This window comes from Aythya ferina, assembly GCF_964211825.1.
Source record: "Aythya ferina genome assembly, chromosome: 38".
NCBI classification, from domain to species: Eukaryota; Metazoa; Chordata; class Aves; order Anseriformes; family Anatidae; genus Aythya; species Aythya ferina.
In genome coordinates this window covers 187,555-210,359 of record NC_140335.1, presented here as the reverse complement: position 1 = coordinate 210,359, position 22,805 = coordinate 187,555, and the positions used below count along the sequence as shown (strand labels likewise).

Genomic DNA, 22,805 nt, shown 5'->3' with positions numbered 1-22,805 from the left:
GATGGAATAGGGGGGATTTGGGGGGGGGTTATGGGGGGTTATGGGGGGAATGGGAGAAAATAGGGGGGGAATGGGGGGGTATGGGGGAGTGATGGGGTGGAATAGGGGGGTTATGGGGGGGTATGGGGGGAATAGGGGGGATTTGGGGGGGTTATGGGGTGGAATAGGGGGGTTATGGGGGGGTGATGGGGTGTAATAAGGGGGTTATGGGGGGTATAGGGGGGTTATGGGGAGAATAGGGGGGATTTGGGGGGGTTATGGGGTGGAATAGGGGGGTTATGGGGGGAATAGGGGGAAATATGGGGGTTATGGGGGTGATGGGGTGGCATAGGGGGGGTTATGGGGGGGTATGATGGGGGGGTTATGGAGGGAATGGGAGAAAATAGGGGGGAATGGGGGGGTTATGGGGGAAAATGTGGGGGAATGAGGGGGCTACAGGGGAGGTATGGGGGGAATGGGGGATAATGGAAGTGTATGGGGGGAAATTGGGGGTTAATAGGGGGTTTGGGGGGGTAATGGGGGGTTATAGGGGGATATGGGGGGGTATGGGGGGAAATGGGGGGGAATGAGGGGGGTATGGGGCGGTTATGGGGGATATGGGGGATATGGGGGAGTTTGAGGGGGGTTATGGGGGGGTATGGGGGGGAACAGGGGGGTTAAGGAGGGGGTAATGGGGAGGTTTGGGGGGGGGTATGGGGCATTTCCCAAATCTTTAGGGTTCGGGGAGATTTTTGTCCTGTTTCTTAGGGTCTTTTCTCCCTCCTTTTTGGGCCCTTTCGCCCATTTTTAAGGCCCTTTCCCCTCTTCTTAGGACCCTTTTCCCTTTTTAGAACCCTTTTCCTTCCTTTTTGGGGTCCTTTCCCCCCTCTTTTAGGGCTCTTTTAACCTTTTTTATGGCCCTTTCCCCTTTTAGGGCCCTTCCCCCTCTTTTTTAGGGCCCTTTTCCTTCCTTTTTGGGCCTTCCCCCTCTTTTTGGGCCATTTTCCCCTCTTTTTAGCTCCCCCCCCCCCCTTTTTTTTTTTTTTTTTTTTTTTCATTTTTTTTTAGGGTTCCTTCCCTTTCTTTTAGGGCTTCTTTCCCCCTCCTTTCCTCCCCCCCCTCTTTTTAGGGTTTTTACCTGTTTTTGTTTTTCTTCCTTTTTTTTCCCTTTTTTTAGGGCTTCTCTCCCTTTCTTTTAGAGTTTTCCCCCTGTTTTTTAGGGCTTCTCTCCCCTTTTCTTTTAGAGCTTTTCTCCCGTTCTTTTAGGGCTCCCTTTTTTCAGGTTTTTACCCCAAAACACACCTCTTCCAATGGTGGCTGTGGAGCTGCGTGGGGGGAATTTCTGAATTATTTTAGGGTTTTTTCCCCATTTTTGTAGGGTTTCTCTCCCCCTTCCTTTTTAGGGTTTCTCTCCCCTTCTCTTTTAGGGCTTTCCCCGTTTTTTTTGGGGGGGTTTCACTCCCCTTTTTTAGGGCTTCTCTCCCCTTATTTTTAGGGTTTTTCTCCCCCTTCTTTTTAGGGTTTCTCTCCCCCTTTTTTAGGGCTTCCCTCCTTTTTTTCAGGATTTTCCCCCAAACGCACCTCTCCCAGTGGTGGCTGTAGAGCTGGGTGGGGGGATTTTTTGAATTATTTTATTTCCCCATTTCTGTAGGCTTTCTTTCCCCCTTCCCTTTTAGGGTTTCTCTCCCCTTCTCTTAAAGGGTTTTCCCTCTGTTTTTTTTTTAGGGCTTCTCTCCCCCTTCTTTTTAGGGCTTTCCCCCTATTTCCCTTTTTTTTTTTAGGGTTTCTCTCCCCTCCTTTTAGGCCTTCTCTCCCTTTTTCTTTTAGGGTTTCTCTCCCCCTTCTTTTTAGGGTTTTCCCCAATTTTTTCTTTAGTCTTTCTCTCCCCTCCTTTTAGGGCTTCTCCCCCCCCCTATGAGGACACACCTCTCCCAGTGGTGGCTGTAGAGCTGCAGGGGGGGGATTTTTTCACTCCTTTTCGCGTTTTTTGCCCCGTTTTTTCGTTTTTCTTTCCCCAAACCCACCTCTCCCAGTGGTGGCTGTAGAGCTGGGTGGGCATGGAGAGCACCCTGTCGTAGATGGCCGTGACGGCGCGGAGGTCGCCGCGCTCGCGCTCCCAGTCCACGTAGAGCTCCCACAGCTTGTCCGAGCGAAAATCCATCCCCGCCGCCGCCACCGCCGCCTCGAACACCCTGCGGGCACCCCGCCGGGTGATTTTGGGGCAAAAAAAGGGGGAAAAAGGGGCTAAGGAAGGGCCACGTACCCGCGGATCTTCTGCACGGATTCGGGGAGGCTCATGTCCAGCGTGGACTGCAGGTAGGAGATGTAGTGGATCCACAGGTCCATGCTCAGCGGGATCGACTGCAGCCCCCGCTCAAAAACCTGGATGGGAGGGGGGAAAAAAGGGGATTTTTGGGGGTGAGAATTAAGGGGGGGCAGCCCCGAAAGGGTGGGGGGTGACTGCAGGGCGGGGCGACCCCCTAATGTCAGAGGGAAGGGGGGAAAAGCGGTGAAACGGGCCCAAAATGGCTTCAGAAAGGGATGGGGTGAGGGTGGGGAAAAGGGGATGGCATCCCATAATAAGGCATGGGTCCTGTGAATGGGGTGAGGAAAGGGTTGGTGAGGGCCCCCAAATGATTTGGGGTGAGCAAATCGTGGGGAAATGGGGTGGGGGACCCCAAAACGCCCCCATGGAACCTGTGAGAGGAGCAGAAAGTCACAAAAGAGGCAGGGAAACACCAAATGTCTGGGGAAAAGCCCAAAATGGGTTTGGGATCCCACTGAAGCGGCAAAAGGGGGGCAAAATTGGATGGGGCACCCCAAAACACCTCGGGGACCCCCAAAATCAGGGTAAAATCAACCCAAAAGCAGCGTGTAGCACCCCAAAACACCCTAAGCAACCCAAAATCATGGCAAAATCCATGCCAAAATAACGTGTAGCCCCCCAAAAAACCTTGGGGGTCAAAAAATTGTGGCAAAATCAACCCCAAATCAGTGTGTAGCACCCCAAAATGCCTCAGGTACCCCCAAATCATGGCAAAAATCAATGCAAATGCAACATGGAGCACCACAAAATCACAGTAAAAACAGCACGTAGCAGCCTAAAACACCCTAAGGACCCCAAAACTGTGGCAAAATCAACCCAAAACCAGTCTGTAGCACCCCAAAACCCCTCAGGGAAACCAAAATCAACACCAAAGCAGCGTATAGCAACCCAAAATAACCCAAGGACCCCAAAACCTTGGCAAAGCCAACTCAAAAGCAGTGTGAAGCACCCCAAAATGCTTCATGAACCCCCAAATTATGGCAAAAGCCAACGCAAAGGAATGTGTTGCACCCCAAAACACCTCAGGGACCCCAAAACTGTGGCAAAATTCAACATATAGCACCCCAAAATTGTGGCAAAACCAATCCAAAAGTAGCGTATAGCACCCCACAATGCCTTGGGGACCCCAAAATAGTGACAAAATCAACCCAATAGCAGCGTGTAGTACCCCAAAACCCATCAGGGACCCCAAAAGTGTGGCAGAATCAACCCAAAATCAGCATGTAGCACCCCAAAAACACCTCAGGGACCCCAAAATCATAGCAAAAGCAACCCAAAATCAGCGTGTGTTACCCCAAGTCACCCCTGAGGACCCCAACATCATGGTAAAGTCGTGTAACACCCCAAAATTGTGATAAAAGCAGCGTGTAGCACCCCAAAATGTCTTGGAGTCCCCAAAACCATGGCAAAAATCAACCCAAAAGCAGCATGTACCACCCCAAAATGCTTCATGAACCCCAAAATCATGGCAAAAGCCAATGCAAAAATAACATGCAGTACCCTGAAACACCTCAGGGACCCCAAAATCACGGTAAAAATCAACACAAAATCAGCATGTGGTACCCCAAAGCACCTCAGGGACCCCAACATCATGGCAAAATTCAACACATAGTACCCCAAAATCATGATAAAAGCAGTGTGTGGTACCCCAAAACACCTCAAGGACCCCAGAAGCGTGGCAAGATCAATGTGGACCACCCCAAAATCATGGTAAAGGCAGAGTGTAGCACCCCAAAATGCCTCCGGGACCCTAAAATTGTCGCAAAATCAACCCAAAAGCAGTGTGTAGCACCCCAAAATTGTGACAAAACCAGTGTGCAACACCCCAAAACACCCTGAGGACCCCAAAACTGTGGCAAAATCAACCCAAAAGCAGTGTGTAGCACCCCAAAATCATGACGAAATCAGCATGTTGCACCCCAAAATGCCTCGGGGACCCCAAAATCATGGCAAAATCAAAACAAACGCATTGTGTAGCACCCCCAAAAAAAAAAACAACAATTCAGGGACCCAAAATTGTGGCAAAATCAGTGTGTAGCACCCTAAAACACCCTGAGGACCTCAAAGTCATGGCAAAAGCAACTCAAAAGCAGTGTGTAGCACCCCAAAATGCTTCACGAACCCCCAAATTATGGCAAAAGCCAACGCAAAAATAACACGTAACACCCCAAAACACCTCAGGGACCCCAAAACGATGGCAAAATTGAACACAAAATCAGCGTGCGGTACCCCAAAACACTTCAAGGACCCCAAAACCACGGCAAAATCAACACGTAGGACTCCAAAACTCCCCGAGGACCCCAAAACCGTGACAAAATCCACGTTTACAGCCCCGCATCCCCCCCCAGGAGCCCCCTGGGACCCCCGCACCTCCTCGGTCTCGGGCCCGCAGTGGAAGCGGCGCTCCATGTCGGCGTACTTCTTCCAGTAGCCGTAGCAGTAGGGGTAGTGCGAGAAGAAGGCGTCAAAAGCCTTGCGGGCGGCCGGCAGGTGGTTCTGCGGGGGGGGAGAGAGGGTTTGGGGCGAAAAGGGGCCTTTTTGGACAACGCCAGAATGTTCAGAAACGACCGCGGTTCGTTAAAAACTCGGTTGAGTTTTAACCGAAAACGGAGCCTTAAGGTGAGTTTTTGAGGGAGTTTCTGACGATACCACGGGTTTTGGAGCACGTTAGTTAATTTTAACCAAATTAAAATGAGTTTCCACCAACGACGAACCCAAACTGCGTCTTAAAACGAATTTTAGAGGCAGCTCCTGACAATATCATGTTTTTTGTAGCCCATAAAAACAAATTTTAACCCAAGCGTCGTCTTAAAATGAATTTTGAGACAGTTTCTGACAATATCGTGGGTTTTTGCAGCACGTTAAAACAAATTTTAACCAAATTTTAACCCAAACAGCACCTTAAGATGAATTTTGAGGCAGTTTCTGACAATAGTGCAGGTCTTTGTTAGCATTAAAACACATTTTAAACAAATTTCGATTAAAATGAATTTTTGAGGCAGTTTCTGATAATATCGTGAGTTTTCAGAGCATGCTAAACGTCCTTTTCACCAAATTAAAATGAATTTTCACCAAATTTTAGCCCAAACTGCGTCTTAAAACGAATTTTCGAGGCAGTTTCTGACAATATCACGGGTTTTTGCAGCATATTAAAACAAATCTTAACCAAATTTTAACCCAAACAGTGCCTTAAAATGAATTTTGAGACAGTTTCTGATAATATTGTGAGTTTTCAGAGCACACTAATGTTAATTTTAACCAGATTAAAATGGATTTTCACCAAATTTGAACCAAAACTGTGTCTTAGAATGAATTTTAGAGGCAGCTTCTGACAATAAATGTGCTATAAAGAAGCACGTAAAACAAATTTGATTAAAATTTTAACCCAAACGGCGCCTTAAAATGAAATTTTGAGGCAGTTTCTGACAATATCACAGGTTTTTGTAGCAGATTAAAGTTAATTATAACCAGATTAAAATGAATTTTAACCAAGTTTTAACCAAAACGGCACCTTAAAATGAATTTTAATTCAAATTTTAATGGGATTTTTATTTGGCGTGAGTTTTAACAGAAAGCTTTTATGAAAATTTAACAGAGCACAGACTCAGAGCAAGGTTTAATTAACATTTTAATGAACATTTTTAACGTTTTAACATTAATTTCCCCCGGTGCAGTGGCTGTTAAACGAAAGTTTAACGGGGCTGGAAAGTCAGAATTGTAACGAAAACTTAACAAGGATAAAAAGTAACGGGGAATTTTAATGAAAATTTAATAGGATTGGAAACTAATTAACAAAGATTTAATGGGGCTGGAAACTCACAAAAAGTTTTAATGAATGTTTAACGGGACTGGAAACTCCAAGAAAGCTTTAATGAAGATTTTACGGGGCTGAAAATTCCAAATTTGAAAGAAAATTTACCTACACTCGAAACTACTGGGAAGTTTTAACAATGATTTTATAGGATTGGAAACTAATGGAGAAATTTAATGAGGTTTTAATAGGACTAGAAACTAATAAACGAGTTTTAATGAAGATTTAACAGGATTGGAAGCTCACAGTTCTAATGAAGATTTAACAGGGATGAAAACTCAGAATTTTAATGAAAATTTAACAAAATTGGGAACTAGTGGGGAATTGTAACAAAGATTTAATAGGATTGGAAAATAATGGGGAGTTTTAATTAAGATTTAATGGGGCTGGAAACTCAAAGAAAGCTTTAATGAAGATTTAACGGGGCTGAAAATACAAAATTTGAATGAAAGTTTAACAGAACTGGAAACTAACGGAGAACTTAAACAAAAATTTTATGGGATTGGAAAGTAACGGAGAATTTTAACAAAGATTTAATAGGACTAGAAACTAATAAGGAATTTTAAATAAAATTTAATGGGACTAAAAACCGAAAGAGAGTTTAAATTCAGATTTAGCAGGGCTGAAAAATCAAAATTTTAATAAAAATTTTACAAAACTGGAAATTAATGGAGAAATTTAACGAGGATTTAATAGGACTATTAACTAATTAAGAGTTATAATGAAGACTGAATGGGGCTGGAAACTCCAAAGGTTTTAATTAAGATTTAACAGGGCTGAAAATTCAAAATTTGAAGGAGAATTTAACAAAACTTGGAACTAATGGAGGATTTTAACCAAGATTTAATAGGGCTGGAAAGCAACTGAAAGTTTTAAGGGAAATTTAATGGGACTGGAAGCTCAGAATGAACTGAAACCAAGATTTAATGGGGGCTGCTACCTGGTAGCGTTGTTTTAATCAATTTTTTTAATGGTGGGGGGCGCCCCGGGCGGTGTTAATTAGGGCACTAACGAGCTCGTTGCCCACCTCCTGCTCCACGTACTGCAGCAGCTCGGTCCAGGCACTGAAGTCGTGGGGGTTGTCACGCGCCGCCCGCCAGAACTTCTCAAAGTCTGGGGGAAAACCGGGGGCGGCCTCGTCCACAGGGGGCTCGGGGTCCTGGGGGGCTTCGGGAAGGGCTGGGGGGGGCTCCTCGGGCTCGGGGGGGGCGGCGGTGGCGGCGCCGTTGCAGCTCTGAGGGTCGGGGCCGCGCTCAGGCTCGGTGCCGCTGGGCTCGGGGGGCGGCAGCTCCGCTGCAGGGGCAGAGAAAATGGGGTTAAAAAAGGGGTTTGGGGTCCCCCCCCTGCCCAATTAGAGCTTCCCCAGGGATTGTTTCCCCCCCAGCCTCCCTCAAGCCTCCCCCATAACCTTCCCAACCCCATAAACCCCCTCATAACCCCTCCAGAATCTCCAGCGACCCCATAAAATCCCCTGTAACCCCCCCCAACTCGCCTCAAGCCCCCCCCATAACCCCCCAGTCCCATAAATCCCCTCATAAACCCCCCACAGCCCCCGTAACCCCCCCCCAAACCCCATAAAACCCCCTCCAAACCTCATAAACCCCCTCGTAACCATCTATAAACTAGGACAAAGCCCCCCCCCAAACCCCATAAAACCCCTATAACCCCCCCCAACCCACCTCAAGGCCCCCCCCAGCCCCATAAGCTCCCTCACAAACCCCATAACATCCCCCCAACCCCCATAAAACCCCCATAAGCCCCCCCCAAACCCACCTCAAAGCCCCCCATAACCCCCCCCAGCCCCATAAATCCCCTCAGAACCTCCCCCCAACCCCCCCCAACCCCACAAAACCCCCTCAACTCCCCCAACCCACCTCAAGGCCCCCCCAAAACCCCCCCAAACCCCCTCACAACCCCCCTATCCCTCCCCCAAACCCCCTCACAACCGCCCCCCATCCCCTCCCCATCCCCCCCGTCCCTCACCGGTGCCCCCCCCGCCGCCGTCGCCGTCCCCCAGCGCCCCCCGAGCGCCGCCGGGCGCCTCAGGCCCCTCCGCCGCCATTTCGCCGCCCCCCCCCCCCCTTCCCCACTTCCCCACTGCGCGTGCGCTGCCTTCAACGCTCCGGGCGGAACCAACGAGGCGGCCGCCTAGAGCGACCGCGCCCAACGGCCCTCCTATCCCTCTTGGAGGACCTCCGCGACGCACGGGTAGCACCATAGAGACGCCGCACCACAGAGGCGAGGCAGGAAGTGAGGGTAGAAGGGCCCGGAACTGGGCGCCTACCATAGAGACGGCCATAGGGGAGCATTGGGGGCAGAAAGCAGAGCGGCCCCTGGAGGACTTGTCCTGCAGCCTTTATTCCGCCTATGTACAATTAAGCTCTTACAAATGTTTACACTATTTACAAATTAAATAATTAGGGGGGGAGGGGGCCGGGGGGGTAACGGGGGCGGGCTCTGGGGCGAAAAGGAGGGGGGTTGGGGGCGAAAAGGAGGGGTTTTAGGGTGAAAGGGGGTGGTTTGGGGGGCAAAAAGGGGTTTTGGGGTGAAAAAGGGAGATTTTGGGGGCAGGAGGAAGAGCTTAGGGTCAAAGGGAGGGGTTTTGGGGTGAAGAGGAGGGGATCTGGGGTCAAAACAGGGCGTATCAGGGGTCAAAAGAAGGGGTTTGGGGTCAAAAAAGGGGGATTTGGGATGGAAGGGGGCGGTTTTGGGATGACAAGGAAGGAGCCTGGGGCAAAATGGGCTGATTTAGGGTCAAAACGAGGGGTTTCGGGGTCAAAAAAAAAAAAAAGTTTGGGGCGAAAAGGAGAGATTTTAGGGTCACAAAGAAAGGTTTTGGGGCCAAAAGGAGAGGCTTTAGGTTCAAAAAGAAGGATTTGGGGTTAAAGGGGGCGTTTTTGGGGCCAGCTGCCCCCCCCCTTTGCAGCCCCCCCCCCTCCTTTGCTCCCCTTTCCAAACCCGCCCCGAAACGAAGGAAAACCCCGAGGAACCCACCCCAAAAAAAAAAATCCTCGGCCGGCCAACAGCTCCGCGCTTTCCCCTCCAAATTAAAAAAAAAAAAAAAAAAAAAGGATTAAAAGCTCGATTCCCGCCTCGTTATTGCCCAATTTCGCCTAAACCAGCCCAAATTTCCACCCCGGGGCCCCCCCCCCCGGCCGCCCCCGATTTTCCCTGAGATTTTGGGGCTCCTGGAAGCCCGCTGGGTTCGAAGAGGCACTGAAGGGCGAGGGCCAACGGGGTTTGGGGCCGGGGTCGCCTTCCCGTGGGGAAAACGGGGTGAAAACCCCGCATTTTGGGGCCAGGAGGGGGTGAAACGCCCCCAACCCCCCCCCCGGGGCTGTCCGGAGGATAAAGGGTTAATACTGCAAGGAGGGGGGCCGAGGGCACCCCAAAATCCCAAATGGCTCAAAGCTTCAGGGTCTGACCCCAAAACCGAAGCGGGTTGGGGGGTGAGAGCCGCCGGGGATGACCCGAGAAGGAAATTGGGTTAAAACCACGAGGTTTTGAGCAATTTCAAGCGGGGGCGGCGTTTTCAGAACCGAACCCCCGTCCCAAATCCGCCGCCGCCGCTGCCGGAGGTAGAGAAAAACGGGGTGAAAAAGGGCGAAAACGGGTCAGGGGGCGCTGCTGAGGGGGAATTCCCCCTGAGGGGGGGGGGGGCGTGAGCCTCCAGATTGCTTTTTTTTTGGGGTGAAAAGTGGGGAAAAAGGAGGCGGGGTGGGGGGGGGGAGGGGGACACGGCCGGCTCGGGGGGGGCTCCAAAATTGGGGGCAAAGGGAGAGGCGGCCTCGGGGGGGGGGGGGGGGCCCAAAAGGGAGGCCGGGGGGGGGGGGGCGGCTTCCAGGGCCCCCCCCAAATGTCCCCAAAACGGAGGCCAAGGTGGGGGGGGGGGGTCCCAAAAAAAAAGGGGGGCCGAGGCCGTCAGAGGGAGGGGGCCGGGGGCGGCGCCCCCCCCAGTTTCCGCAGGCGGCGGCGGCGCAGCTCGGCCGTGTCGGGTTCGCCCGGTGCCGGCAAGCCTTCGGCCTCCTCCTCCTCCTCTTCCTCCTCCTCCTCTTCCTCGGGGCGGGGGGTGAAGCCTTCGGCGCCTGAGGGGCCCGGGGGGGCTTGGGGAGGGAGGGGGAAAAGGGATCCGTTAGCTCCCAGGTCAAACTGGTTCCAAACCTGATTCCAAACCCGGTCTCAATCCCGATTCCAAACCTGGTCCGAAACCACTTTGAAACCCGATTCGAAACCCGGTCTGAAAACGGATCCCAAACCTGGTCTGACATCTGGTCCAAAACCCAATCCCAAACCTGGTCTGAAACCACTTTGAAACCCGATTCGAAACCCAGTCTGAAACCCGGTTCCAAACCCGGTCTCAAACCCAATTCCAAACCTGGTCTGACACCTGGTCCAAAACCCAATCCCAAAACCACTTTGAAACCCGATTCAAAACCTGGTTCCAAACGCAGTCTGAAACCTGATCCCAAACCCGATCCCAAACCTGATCCAAAACCCCATTCCAAACCCAGTCCCAAACCACTTTGAAACCCTATTCGAAACCCAGTTTGAAACTGGATCCCAAACTTGGTCTGACACCACTTTGAAACCTGATTCAAAACCCAGTCTGAAACCTGATCCGAAACCCAGTTCCAAACCTGGTTCAGAACCCAGTCCGACACCTGGTCTGAAACCCGATCCCAAACCTGATCCAAAACCTGATTACAAACCACTTTGAAACCCGATTCGAAACCCAGTCTGAAACCTGATCCGAAACCCAGTTCCAAACCCAGTCTTCAACCTGATTCCAAACCCAGTCTGACACCTGGTCCGAAACCCGATCCCAAACCACTTTGAAACCCAATTTGAAATCCAGTCTGAAACCTGATCCCAAACCTGGTCCCAAACCCTGTCCGAAACCTGATTCAAAACCCAGTCTGAAACCTGATTCGAAACCTAGTTTCAAACCTGGTCTGAAACCTGGTTCTGAACCCAATCCCAAACCTGATCCAAAACCTGATTCCAAACCTGGTCCCAAAACAGTTTGAAACCCAATCCGAAACCCAGTCTGAAACCTGATTGGAAACCTGGTTCTAAACCCGGTCTGAAACCCAGTTCTCAACCCTGTCTGACACCTGGTCTGAAACCCGATCCCAAACCTGATCCAAAACCCAATTCCAAACCTGGTCCCAAACCACTTTGAAACCTGATTTGAAACCCAGTCTGAAACCCAATCCGAAAGCCGGTTCCAAACCTGTCTCAAACCCAGTCCTGAAACTCGGTTCCAAACCACTTTGAAACCCGATCCAAAACCCAGTTCCAAACCCGGTCAGACACCTGATCCAAAACCCAATCCCAAACCTGGTCCCAAACCACTTTGAAACCCAATTCAAAACCCAGTCTGAAACCGGATCTGAAACCCGGTTCCAAACCTGGTCTCAAACCCGATTCCAACCCAGGTCCGAAACCCGGTCCTGTAACCCGATTCCAAACCCAGTCTGACACCTGGTCCGAAACCCGATTCCAAACCTGATTCCGAAATCTGGTCTGAAACCCAATCTGAAACCACTTTCCCCCAAAATCACGTACCAGAGGAGCTGGGCTCGGCAGGGGGCTGGGGGGCACCGGGCTCCGTGGTGGTGGGGGGGGGGGGCTGGGGGGTGGTGGTAGGGGGCCGGGGAGGCCTAGGGGGAGAAAACGGGGAGAAAAGGTTAAAAAGGAAAAGAAATCCCCCAAAATGGTTTCTGGGCTGCGAGGGGCTGCCTCGCTTCCCCCTCCCCTATTTGCCCTTTCCCAATTTTTCCCTTTTCCTGCCCAATTTTCCCCTTCCCTCATTTCTCCTGTCCCCCAATTTCTTCTACCCCTATCCATTTCCCCCCAATCCCCCCTTTTCTCCCCCAAAACCCCCAATTTACCCCAATTTTCCCCCCAATCTCCCCCTTCCCCCTGAATTTCCCCCCCAAATTCCCCCTTCCACCTCCCAACCCCCTCGCATTCCCTGACCCCCAATCCCCCAAATCCCCTTCTCCCCCTAAAAACTCTCCCACCCCCCTAATCCCCCCCACCCCCTAATCGCCCCCAAGACCCCAGAACCCCCTTTCCTCCCCAATTACCCCCCAAATCCCCCTAAATCTCCCCATTCCCTCCACATCCCCATAACCCTTCCCCCCAAATCTTCCCCCTTTTTCCCCAATTCCCCTATTTCCAAAACGCCCCCCACCTCCCCCAAACCCCCCCAAATCCCCCCCAACCCTCCCCAAATCCCCCCCAACCCCCCCAAATCCCTTCCCAGCTCCTCCAAATCCCTTCCCAGCCCCCCCAAATCCCCCCAAACCCTCCCCAAATGCCCCTCCAACCCCCCCAAATCCCCCCTAACACCCCTCCATTCCCCCCCAAAATGCCCCCCAGCTCCCCCAAACCCCCCCAAATCCCTTCCCAGCCCCCCCACATCCCTTACCAGACCCCCCCAAATCCCCCCAACCCTCCCCAAATGCCCCCAACCCCCCCCCAAATACCCCCTAACGCCCCTCTGTTCCCCCCCAAATCCCTTCCCGGCCCCCCAAATCCCCCCCAACCCTCCCCAAATCCCCCCCAACCCCCCCAAATCCCCCCAGCCCCCCCAATCCTCCCCAAATGCCCCTCCAACCCCCCCAAATCCCCCCTAACACCCCTCCATTCCCCCCCAAAACGCCCCCCAGCCCCCCCAAACCCCCCAAATCCCTTTCCAGCCCCCCCAAATGCCCCCCCAACCCCCCCAAATGCCCCTCCAACCCCCCCAAATGCCCCCCAAAACGCCCCCCAACTCCCCCAACCCCCCCAAATCCCTTCCCAGCCCCCCCAAATCCCCCCTAACACCCCTCCATCCCCCCCAAAATGCCCCCCAGCTCCCCCAAACCCCCCCAAATCCCTTCCTAGCCCCCCCAAACCCCTCCCAAATCCCTTCCCAGCTCCCCCAAACCCCCCCAAATCCCTTCCCGGCCCCCCAAATCCCCCCCAACCCTCCCCAAATCCCCCCCAACGCCCCCAAAATGCCCCTCCAACCTCCCCAAATCCCCCTAACACCCCTCCATTCCCCCCCAAAACGCCCCCCAGCCCCCCCAAACCCCCCCAAATCCCTTTCCAGCCCCCCCAAATGCCCCCCCAACCCCCCCAAATGCCCCTCCAACCCCCCCAAATGCCCCCCAAAACGCCCCCCAACTCCCCCAACCTCCCCAAATCCCTTCCCAGCCCCCCCAAATCCCCCCTAACACCCCTCCATCCCCCCCAAAATGCCCCCCAGCCCCCCCAAATCCCTTCCCAGCCCCCCCAAACCGCCCCAAATCCCTTCCCAGCCCCCCCAAATCCCTTCCCAGCTCCCCCAAACCCTCCCAAATCCCTTCCCGACCCCCCCAAATCCCCCCCAGCCCTACCCCAGCGCGGCCAGCACGCCCAGGTACTGGTTGATCTGCAGCATGGCGGCGTCCAGCAGCGTGTGGATGTCCCGCAGGCAGCGCAGCCGCGCCTCCACGTGCTGCCTCTCGTGGCCCTCCAGCGCCCGCAGCTCCTCCGCCGTCAGCCCCGCGAAGCCCGCGGGGGGCACCGGCATCGGGGGGAACCCTAAAAGGGGCCGACGGTGAGAGACGAAAGAAAAAAAACCTAAAAAATCCCCTAAAGAATCAATCGGAGGCTTACCGAAAAGCGGAGGCCACGGCATCGCCAGCCACGGGGGCGGGAGGGGAAGGGCGGAGGTGTCGGCGGGTCTGGGAGCTAAGGGGTTAAAAAAATGTGGTTAATTTGGTGGGAAACGGGAAGTTTGGCCCCAAAATTGATGTGGGGAGAGGGGGTGAGGCTCACCTGAAGCGGCAGAGGGGCTGGGAGTGGGGTTGTCGGAGCCGTTGGGGGCGGGAGGGAAGGGCCCCACTGGGGGCCAGAAGGGGAACATGCCCGGGGGAAAGGGAGGCAGCATCCCCTGTGGGACTGGGGGGAAAAAAAAAAAAGAGAGAAAATCAGCCAAAACACCCCAAAATTCCCTTAAAAAGGTCAGCTACAGGCACAGCTTCGATGCTGGCTTCAAATTTCCCCCAAATCAGGCTGAAATCCTACAGGTTTGGGACACCCCGAAAGCGAAAAGCCGTAGTTTGGGGTAGAAGTTTTCTTTTTTGGGGTTGATTTTCCCTTTTGGGGGTCAGTTTTTCCCTTTTTTAGGGTTAGTTTTACACTTTTTGGGTTCAGAAGGGGAACATGCCCAGGAGAAAGGGCAGCAGCATCCCCTGCGGGACTGGGGGAAAGAGAAAAATCAGCCAAAACACCCCAAAATGGCCTTAAAATGACTGCCTGAAGGTGTGGGTTTGCTGTTCGCTTAGAGTTTCACAGAAACCAGGCTGAAATCCTACAGTTTTGGGGCATCCCAGAAGCAAAAAGCTGTGGGTTTGGGTGCGGGTTTTCTTTCTGGGGTGGCTCTTCCCCCTTTTTTGGGGTGTTTTGCCTTTTTGGGGGCACTTTTTTCCTTTCTGGGGCAGCTTTTCCCTTTTTGGGGACCTGTTTTCCCTTTTTTGGGGCGCATTTTCCCCTTTCAGGACCAGCTTTTCCCTTTTTTGAGAGTTTTTTTCCTTTCTGGGCTGTGTTTTTCCTTTTTTAGGGTTGCTTTTCCCCATTTTCGGGGGCAAGCTTTTTCCTTTTTGGGATGGGCTTCTCCCCTTTTGGGGAGGGTTTTCCCTTTTTTGGGCACATTTTCCCTTTCTGGGGCAGCTTTCTTCCTCTTTGGGGTGCATCTCCCCTTTTTTGGGGCATATTTTTCTTTTCTGGGGCACGTTTTCCCCTTTTTTGGGGCATATTTACATTTTTAGGGCACATTTTTCCCCTTTTTTGGGTGTAGGTTTCCCTTTTGGGGGCACATTTTCCCTTTCTGGAGTAGGCTTTTCCCTTTTTGGGGCGCATTTTTCCCCTTGTGGGGCACATTTTTCCCCTTTTTGGGGACACATTTTCCCTTTCCTGGGCAAGTTTTTCCTTTTTGGGGCTGGTTTTTTTCCTCTTTGGGGCAGACTTTTCCCATTTTCAGGGTGCATTTTCCCCTTTTTAGGGCACATTTTTCCTTTCTGGGGTAGTGTTTCCCTCTTTGGGGCACATTTTTCCCCTTTTTCAGGTGTAGGTTTCCCTTTTGGGGACACATTTTCCCTTTCTGAAGTAGGTTTTTTCCTCTTTGAGGCGCATTTTCCCTTTCTGGGGTGTGTTTTCCCTTTTGGGGGCACATTTTCCCCCTTTTTCAGGTGTAGGTTTCTTTTTAGGGGGCACATTTTCCCTTTCTGGGGCCGTTTTTTTTCCTCTTTCGGCCGACGTTTCCCATTTTTGGGGCGCCTTTTCCCCTTTTGGGTCCCTTTCTCCCCTTTTTTGGGGCGCTGATGCTCACAGTTCGGGGGCTGTGGTGCCGGCGGGGTCTGCGGCGGGGGCTGGGGCTGCTCGGGGGGCTCCGGGGGGGGCTGCGCGGGGAGGGAGGCGCGGAGCACGTCCATGCGGCACGTGGGGCACGTCTGCTGCCGCTGGAACCACGACCGCAGGCAGCTGCCGGGAAAAAAAAGCAGGATTTGGGGTTTTACCACCACCCTGCCCCCAAGCCACACCCCCACACCCCGTATTTTTGACCGGCGAGGTAAATAACACCCCCAAAACCCCAAAATTTTTGTCTTGTAGGATGAGTAACACCCCCTAGACCCCAAATCTACGTCCACCTTGACAAGTCACACCCCCCCCCCCGACCCCAAATCTTTGTCCAGGGTGACAAGGAACACCCCCTAGACCCCAAATTTTTGTCCTTCGTGACAAATAACACCTCCCAGACCCCATTTTTTTGGTCCTGCATGACAAATAACACCCCCCAGACCCCAAACCTTCATCTTGTGGGACAAATAACACCCCCCAAACCCAAAACCTTCATCTTGTGGGACAAATCTCACCCCCCAGACCCCAAACCTTCATCCCGTGGGACAAATCCCACCCCCAAGACCCCAAATCTTTGTCCTGAGTGGTGAACAACACCCCCCAGACCCCATTTTTTTGGTCCTGCGTGACAAATAACACGCCCCAGACCCCAAACCTTCATCCTGTGAGATTAATCTCACACCCCAGACCCCAAATCTTTGTCCTGAGAGGTGAAAAAAAAACCCAGACCCCATTTTTTTGGTCCTGCAAGACAAATAACACCCCCCAGACCCCAAACCCTTCGTCCTGTGGGACAAATAGCACCCCCCAGACCCCAAACCTTCATCCTGTGGGACAAATAACACCCCATAGACCCCAAACCTTCATCCTGTGGGATTAATCCCACACCCCGGGCCCCAAATCTTTGTCCTGAGTGGTGAACAACACCCCCCAGACCCCATTTTTTTGGTCCTGCGTGACAAATAACACCCCCCAGACCCCAAACCTTCATCTTGTGGGACAAATAACACCCCATAGACCCCAAACCTTCATCCTGTGGGATTAATCCCACACCCCGGGCCCCAAATCTTTGTCCTGAGTGGTGAACAACACCCCCCAGACCCCATTTTTTTGGTCCTGCGTGACAAATAACACCCCCCCAGACCCCAAACCCTTCGTCCTGTGGGACAAATCCCACCCCCAAGACCCCAAATCTTTGCCCCGGTGTCCTTGGGGCCCCCACCTGGTGTGGAAGATGTGGTTGCAGGGCAGGCGCTTGGCCCCCGTCACCATCTCCTCGCGGCAGATGATGCAGACGTTGTCCACGGCCTGCAGCTCCTCCGGGGTGGCGTCGGGGTAGCTGCGGGGGGAACGGGGTCGAGAAGAGGTTACGGGGAAAAGATTGGGGGAAAAGGCACCGGGAACAGCCTCCTACAGCACCTCCAAACCCCCTCCAGGGGTTTGTGGCTGAAATCAAGCTTTAGGGGGGGGTTGGGGGTGTCTGCAAAGAGGTTTTCCCTGTAAAGTCTCTCCTAGGGGGGATTTAAGGGGATCCACAACCCCTTTTTCCCCTATAAGGCCTCTCCAAGGGGAATTTAAGAGCACCTGCAACCCCTTTCTCCCCGTAAGATCTTTCCAAGGGGGATTTCGTGGGATCCACAACCCTATAAAGGTTTTTCCAAGGGGGATTTAAGGGCATCTTTTAACCCCTTTCTCCATATAGAATCTCTCCAAGAGGGATTTGAGGGGATGCACAACCCCTTTTCCCTCTGTAAGGGGGATTTAAGGGATTCTGCAACCCCTTTGTCCCTATACAATCTTTCCAAGGGGGGATTTCATGGGATCCACAACCCTACAAGGTCTCTCCAGGGGGAATTTCACGGGATCTGCAACCCTACGAGGTCTTCCCAAGGAGGGTTTAAGGGATTCTGCAACCCCTTTGTCCCTATAAGGTCTTCTCAAGGAGAATTTCACAGCACCCACGACCCTACAAGGTCATTCCAAGAGGTATTTAAGGGCATCCACAACCTGTTTTTCCCCTATAAGGAGGATTTTAGGTATTCTGCGACCCCTTTCTCCACGTAAGATCTTTCCAAGGGGGATTTCACAGCATCCATGACCCTACAAGGTCTTTCCAAGGGGGTCTTAAGGGCATCCACAGCCCCTTTCCCCCTCCGAGGTCTCTCCAAAAGGGGTTTTGGGGCATCCCCAACCCTCCAAGCTCCTCCCACCCCTTTTCCCGTGCTAAAAACGAGTTGTTTCCCCCCCCCAAAACCCCCTCCTCCCCCTCATTTTTCGGCGCGGGGACTCACAGCGTGTTCATGTTGCGGATGGCGCGGCGCGACATGATGGCATCGGTCACGGCTTTCTTAAACTGCCTGCGAGGCAACGGGGACAAATTTGGGGTCACAGCCAGGCGCCCCCGGCCCCAAAAGCCGCCCCGAAGCCGCTCACCTCATGGCCAGGTACATGGGGCGGATGGCGAAGAGGGGGAAGGTGTGCACTTTGATCATGATGGTCATGAAGGCCATGTAGAGGAGGACTTTGATGAACCCTGAGGGGGGAAAGAAGACAATTAGGAAAGGGTTTTAAGCAGTTGTGGGGTGGGGGAAGCAGGACGGGACCCCAAAAGCGGTTTAGGAGGGGATTTAGGGGGGGGGTTGTTCCACCTCGTTACCCGCCTCCGCCCGCAAATCCCGCTGCTGAGAAAACCCAACGGGGTGGGAAAAAGGGGATTTTAAGGGAAAAAAATAAATAACTAAATAAATTGGGGAGGAAAGAAGGAAAAGGGCGGCGGGAGCTCGGCGTACCCGTGAAGAGCTCTGTGTAGAGCATGTAGACGGCTTTGCTGTCCCAGGGATTCTCGTTCTGCAGGTCGATGGAGTGCAGCACGTACTTGATGAAGATGGTGAGCACCATGGTCATGAGGATGGCGTACTGCAGGGCACCAAGAGGGCAGGGGGGGGGCTCAGGACCCGTTTTGGGGGGGTTTTGGGGGCGGAACGGGGAGCGGGGCCTCACCTCGAAGCCGAAAACCAGCTGGACAGAGGCTCCCCGCGTGAGGATGCTGTGGTACGCGTGGCTGACGAAGAGGAAATCCAGGATCCCCAGCAGGAACATCAGGGCTGTGGCGGTTAGGGGGGTTAATTGGCACCACTAACGAGGCTGGCAGCACCACCAGCTCGTTAGGAACCCCCCCCTGCTCACATCCCAGCCCCTGTTTGCAAGGCCAATCCCCTGCTAATTCCTCCCCCAGCCCGTTTGGGGTCTCCAAATCCCTTCCCCACAACCAAAAAAGCGTTTTCCCACATGTCTGGGACCCCATTTACCCCTAAAAAAACATTTTCCCATGCATCTGGGACCCCATTTCCCCCAAAAAAGCATTTTCCCATGCATCTGGGACCCCATTTCCCCCAAAAAAGCATTTTCCCACACATCTGGGATCCCATTTCCCCCCAAAACATGTTTTTCTATACACCTCAACCCCATTTCCCCCAAGAAAAAGCGTTTTCCTGTACAGCTGAGACCCCATTTTCCCCCAAAACGCGTCTTCCTACACATCTGGAATCCCGTCTTCGCCCAAAACACATTTTCCTACACATCTGAGATCCCACTTTCCCTCCAAGAGGTGTCTTCCTATGCACCAGGGACCCCATTTTCCCCCCAAAACACGCCCCAAACCCCTCCTGACACCCCCTTCTCCCCACCCAAACCCCAGAGCTCGTTAAATCCCCAGCTGGGCCCTCTCTAACAGAGCGGCCCCGATAACGTTATCTCACCCCACGCTTTTTTTTTTTTTATGCAAATAAGGCACCGAAATTATCTTTTCTGCCCAGCTGCAGAAGGGGCAAAGCCCCCCCCGGGCTGGGAAGCGGCCCTGGGGGGCGGGGAAGGCGCCACTCACACACGATACGGAAGTGGAAGAGCCAGGAGATGTTGGGGCTGCGCTCCATCTGCGGGGAAAAGGGGAGGAAACGCTAAAAAAAACCTCCCCTCCGGACCCAAAATCGAGCTTTTTCGCCTGATTTTTTCCCACTCACGAAGTCCACCCGGTCCTCGGCCAGCCAGTGGAAGCACTTGAGGAAGAGGAGGAGGGTGAAGAGGGCGACGAAGCGGGGGCTGAAGTCGTCCCTGAAGACGGTGAAGGCCAGGCAGGTCTCCGTCACCGCGTACCACGAGCGCTCCAGGAGGTGCTGCAGGACAAAGGCAGCTGGCAGCACGCTCAGGGAGCCCACAATACCCCGAAAAATCAAAGAAATCCCCCCAAAAACACATTAACATCCTCCTCAGCCCCACAGGATTCAGCCCTGGAGTCCTAAATCCTCCCTAAAGTTAAGGGTTTTGCTCCCCAGGGCGGAAAAGAGTCTAATAATGCAATTCTGAGCCCCCCCAAAATCCAATAAAAAGCCCTAAAACCTGTTAACATCCCCCTCAGCCCCTCAGGATTCAGCTCTGGAGTCCTAAATCGGAGAATTTTGCTCCCCAGGGTGGAAAAAAGTCTAATAAAGTACCTCTGAGCCCCCCCAAAATCCACTGAAAACCCCTAAAAGCCATTCACATTCCCCTCAGCCCTTCAGGATTCGACCCTGGAGTCCTAAACTTACCCTGAAGCAGAGGATTTAGTGCCCTCAAGCTCTCCAGGATGGGAAAAAGAATCAAAGAAAAGTCCCAAAACATGTTAACATTCCCCTTGGCCCTGCAGGATTCAGCCCTGGAGTCCTAAATCCTCCCCAAATCTAAGAATTTTGCTCCCCAGGGTGGAAAAAAGTCTAGTAAAGCACTTCTGAGCCCCCCCAAAAATCCAATAAAAAGCCCTAAAACCTGTTAACATCCCCCTCAGCCCCACAGGATTCAGCCCCGGAGTCCCAAACCCTCCCAAAATCGGAGGATTTCGGGCCAAGCTCGGCTCACCTCCATCTCTGCCGCCCGCAGCTGCCCGAAGAAAACCTTGCCCATGAATTTGCCCAGCAGGAAAACCAGCACGAAGGCTTGGATGTAGAGAACCTGCGGGGGGAAAGAGAGACAGGGAGGGGTTTTTGGGGAAAAAGAGGTGCTTCGGGGGAGAAAAGGGGGCAGTTGGGGGGTGAAAAGGGCCGCTTTGGGGCCAAAAGGGGGCATTTTTGGGGAAAAAGGGGCTGCTGCAGGGCAAAAAGGGCCGCTTTGGGGCCAAAAGGGGGCATTTGGGGGGAAAAAGGGGTCACTGCAGGGCAAAAAGGGACGCTTTGGGGCCAAAAGGGGGCATTTTTGGGGAAAAAGGGACTGCTGCAGAGCGAAAAGGGCCACTTTGGGGCCCTGAAAGCAGAAGTGAGCCCCCCCACGGCATTCAGGCGTGACTCCACGCGCCGCCGCCGGCTTCGTTTCCCCTCAACCACCCCTAATTAATTAATTACCCGCCAGCAAAGCCGCTGGGGAATGCTTCGGGGGCAGGAAAGGAACAAACCTCGTGCTCCTCGCAGCCGTTACCCGCAGAAAAACAACCGGGGAGGCAGCTCCGCGCTTCCTCCCCCCAAAAGCGGGATTTCAGCCCCAAATTTTTGCGCCGGGGGGGGGGGGGTTTGTACTCACGGCCATGCTGGGGCTGGATTTGGTGAGATAAACCACGGTGGGGTAGAACTGGTGCTTGAGGTAGTAGGCGTGGGCCACCACGGCCGTGGTGAGCGCCAGGCTGCCTGCCATCACCGCCGCCGTGCACAGCATCTCCGCGGCCCGGCCGCCTGTGGGGGGGGGGAAAAAAGGGGGTTTTGGGGGAAAAAAAAGGGTTAGCGGGGGGGGTATCGGGGCTGGTTGGGGCTTGGTGGGAGCTGGGGGTTGTTAAATCCCGGGGTCTGGCCTCAAATTTGGTCCCGTTCGTGGCTCCCCCCCCCTGCAGCTGTTGTACCCTGTAAGAGCCCCCACCCCCATCTGTGCCTGCCCCAAACTGCCCCCATAAACACCCCCCAACACCCCCTCACATCCCCCCACCCCTACTTACACCCCCCATAAACCCCCTCAAAGCCCCCCCAGCCCTACCTATGCCCCCCAACCTCCCCCCAAAACGTCACAGCCCCCTAGAAGTGCCCCCAGCACCCCCCTACACCCCCCCAGCCCTACCTGCGTGCCCCCCAACCACCCCCCCCACTGCGTCACACCCCCCTTAAGCCCCCCTAACTCCTACCAACGTGCCCCCCCGTCACAGCTCCTCATAAATACCCCCAAAATCCCCTCACACCCCCCCAACCCTACCTACGTGCCCCCCAACTGCATCACACCCCCCATAAACACCCCCATTAGAGACCCCACACCCCCTAAACCCCCCATTCCTATCTACGTGACCCCCCCAACCACCCCCCCACCGCATCACACCCCCCATAAGCACCCCCAAAGCGCCCCCACTCCAACCTATATACCCTAAACACCCCCCTTCATACCAAAGCCCCCCAATAAGCGCCCCTAAAGCCCCCCCACACCCCCTAAATCTCTCAATCCCTATCTACGTGCCCCCCAATGACCCCCCCACTGCATCACACCCCCCTTAAGCGCCCCCAAAGCCCCCCCTCCCCGTCACAGCCCCCCATAAGCCCCCCCAAAGCCCCCCCCACGCCCCCTAACCCCCCCCCAGCCCCCTCTAACCACCCCCAAACCGCCACCACGACCCCCCCCCCGCCCCCTTATCCCCCCTTTTCCCCTCACGACTCAGGCTCCGAGCCCCCCCCCCAGCCCCCTCCCCCACTCACCCGGCCCCGCCGCCGCCGCCGCGCCCCCCGCCTCAGGCCGCTCCTCCCTCAGCCGGAAGCGCCTCGGCGCGAGACACCTCACTTCCGCCCGGCCTGCACCACAGCACCGCCCTGCGGGGGGGGTGGGGGGAGGACAGAATGAAGGGGGCCTTTCGCCGTTTCCCCTCCGCCTAAATTCCTCCGTCTCCTTTTTATCTCTTAAGGGATTTTTCTTTCAGTTTAATTACCCTCAGGGAGCGGGGGGCGGCGCTGCGGTTCCCCCTGTAACTAACATGGGTTAACCCCCCCCCGCGCCCGCACTTGGTACGGTCCGGGCCGCCCCTCAGCCGGCGCAGAGGGAGGGGGCGGGAGCGCCAAGGGTCCCGTGGCTCGCTCTCATTGGCCAGCCCGCGCGGCTCTCGACCAATCAGAAAAATCTCCCGCGCGGCTGTTGCTAAGAGGAAGGGAGACGGGGGGGGCGCGATGAGCTGAGCTCGGCCTCAGCCTGCTACTCTCCCCTCAAAGAGCTCAGCCTATCAGCAGCGCCTCTCCCTCAGTTTCGCGCTTCTGATTGGCTGGTCTCTCTTGGAGCCCCGCCTTCGCGGCTTTGACTGACAGCGAGGCC

At 54.1% G+C, this 22,805-nt stretch overlaps 2 protein-coding genes across 3 annotated transcripts; both read right to left on the bottom strand.

The window, feature by feature from the left end:
• Nucleotides 1-95: 95 nt before the first annotated feature.
• Nucleotides 96-8,246, bottom strand: LOC311426155 (pre-mRNA-processing factor 39-like). 2 transcript variants are annotated; one of them, XM_084502325.1, is made up of 7 exons: nt 8,100-8,246; nt 7,144-7,409; nt 4,676-4,801; nt 2,243-2,361; nt 2,004-2,171; nt 411-432; nt 96-119 (listed from the first exon to the last, which is right to left on the bottom strand). In XM_084502325.1, the coding sequence occupies exons 1-7, from the start codon at nt 8,176-8,178 to the stop codon at nt 111-113; spliced, it is 789 nt and encodes a 262-aa protein (XP_084358451.1). In that variant the 5' UTR covers nt 8,179-8,246; the 3' UTR covers nt 96-110. The 2 variants fall into 2 exon arrangements, with proteins under 2 accessions (XP_084358451.1, XP_084358450.1); XM_084502324.1 differs by lacking the exon at nt 96-119 and having other exon boundaries at nt 353-432.
• Nucleotides 8,247-8,455: 209 nt separating this feature from the next.
• On the bottom strand, nt 8,456-22,314 carry SYVN1 (synoviolin 1). Its single transcript, XM_084502323.1, has 16 exons — nt 22,202-22,314; nt 21,054-21,202; nt 20,400-20,492; nt 19,529-19,681; nt 19,393-19,441; nt 18,510-18,613; nt 18,299-18,425; nt 17,943-18,042; nt 17,801-17,866; nt 16,732-16,848; nt 15,481-15,632; nt 13,929-14,051; nt 13,767-13,841; nt 13,505-13,691; nt 11,685-11,779; nt 8,456-10,219 (listed from the first exon to the last, which is right to left on the bottom strand). The coding sequence occupies exons 2-16, from the start codon at nt 21,183-21,185 to the stop codon at nt 10,038-10,040; spliced, it is 1,755 nt and encodes a 584-aa protein (XP_084358449.1). The 5' UTR covers nt 21,186-21,202; nt 22,202-22,314; the 3' UTR covers nt 8,456-10,037.
• Nucleotides 22,315-22,805: the final 491 nt, after the last annotated feature.

What these genes read in the sequence shown, in the direction of transcription:
- LOC311426155 (XM_084502325.1), bottom strand. Translation starts at nt 8,178, where the DNA reads ATGGCGGCGGAGGGGCCTGAGGCGCCCGGCGGCGCTCGGGGGGCGCTG. An exon ending in TGCAGTACGTGGAGCAGGAG is followed by an intron (nt 4,802 to 7,143) that starts GTGGGCAACGAG and finishes CCCCCCCCGCAG; the next exon opens with AACCACCTGCCGGCCGCCCG. An exon ending in GCGGGCCCGAGACCGAGGAG is followed by an intron (nt 2,362 to 4,675) that starts GTGCGGGGGTCC and finishes CCTCCCATCCAG; the next exon opens with GTTTTTGAGCGGGGGCTGCA.
- SYVN1 (XM_084502323.1), bottom strand. Translation starts at nt 21,185, where the DNA reads ATGCTGTGCACGGCGGCGGTGATGGCAGGCAGCCTGGCGCTCACCACG. An exon ending in CTTCCACTTCCGTATCGTGT is followed by an intron (nt 18,614 to 19,392) that starts GTGAGTGGCGCC and finishes TAACCGCCACAG; the next exon opens with CCCTGATGTTCCTGCTGGGG. An exon ending in ATCCGCAACATGAACACGCT is followed by an intron (nt 16,849 to 17,800) that starts GTGAGTCCCCGC and finishes TTCCCCCCGCAG; the next exon opens with CTACCCCGACGCCACCCCGG.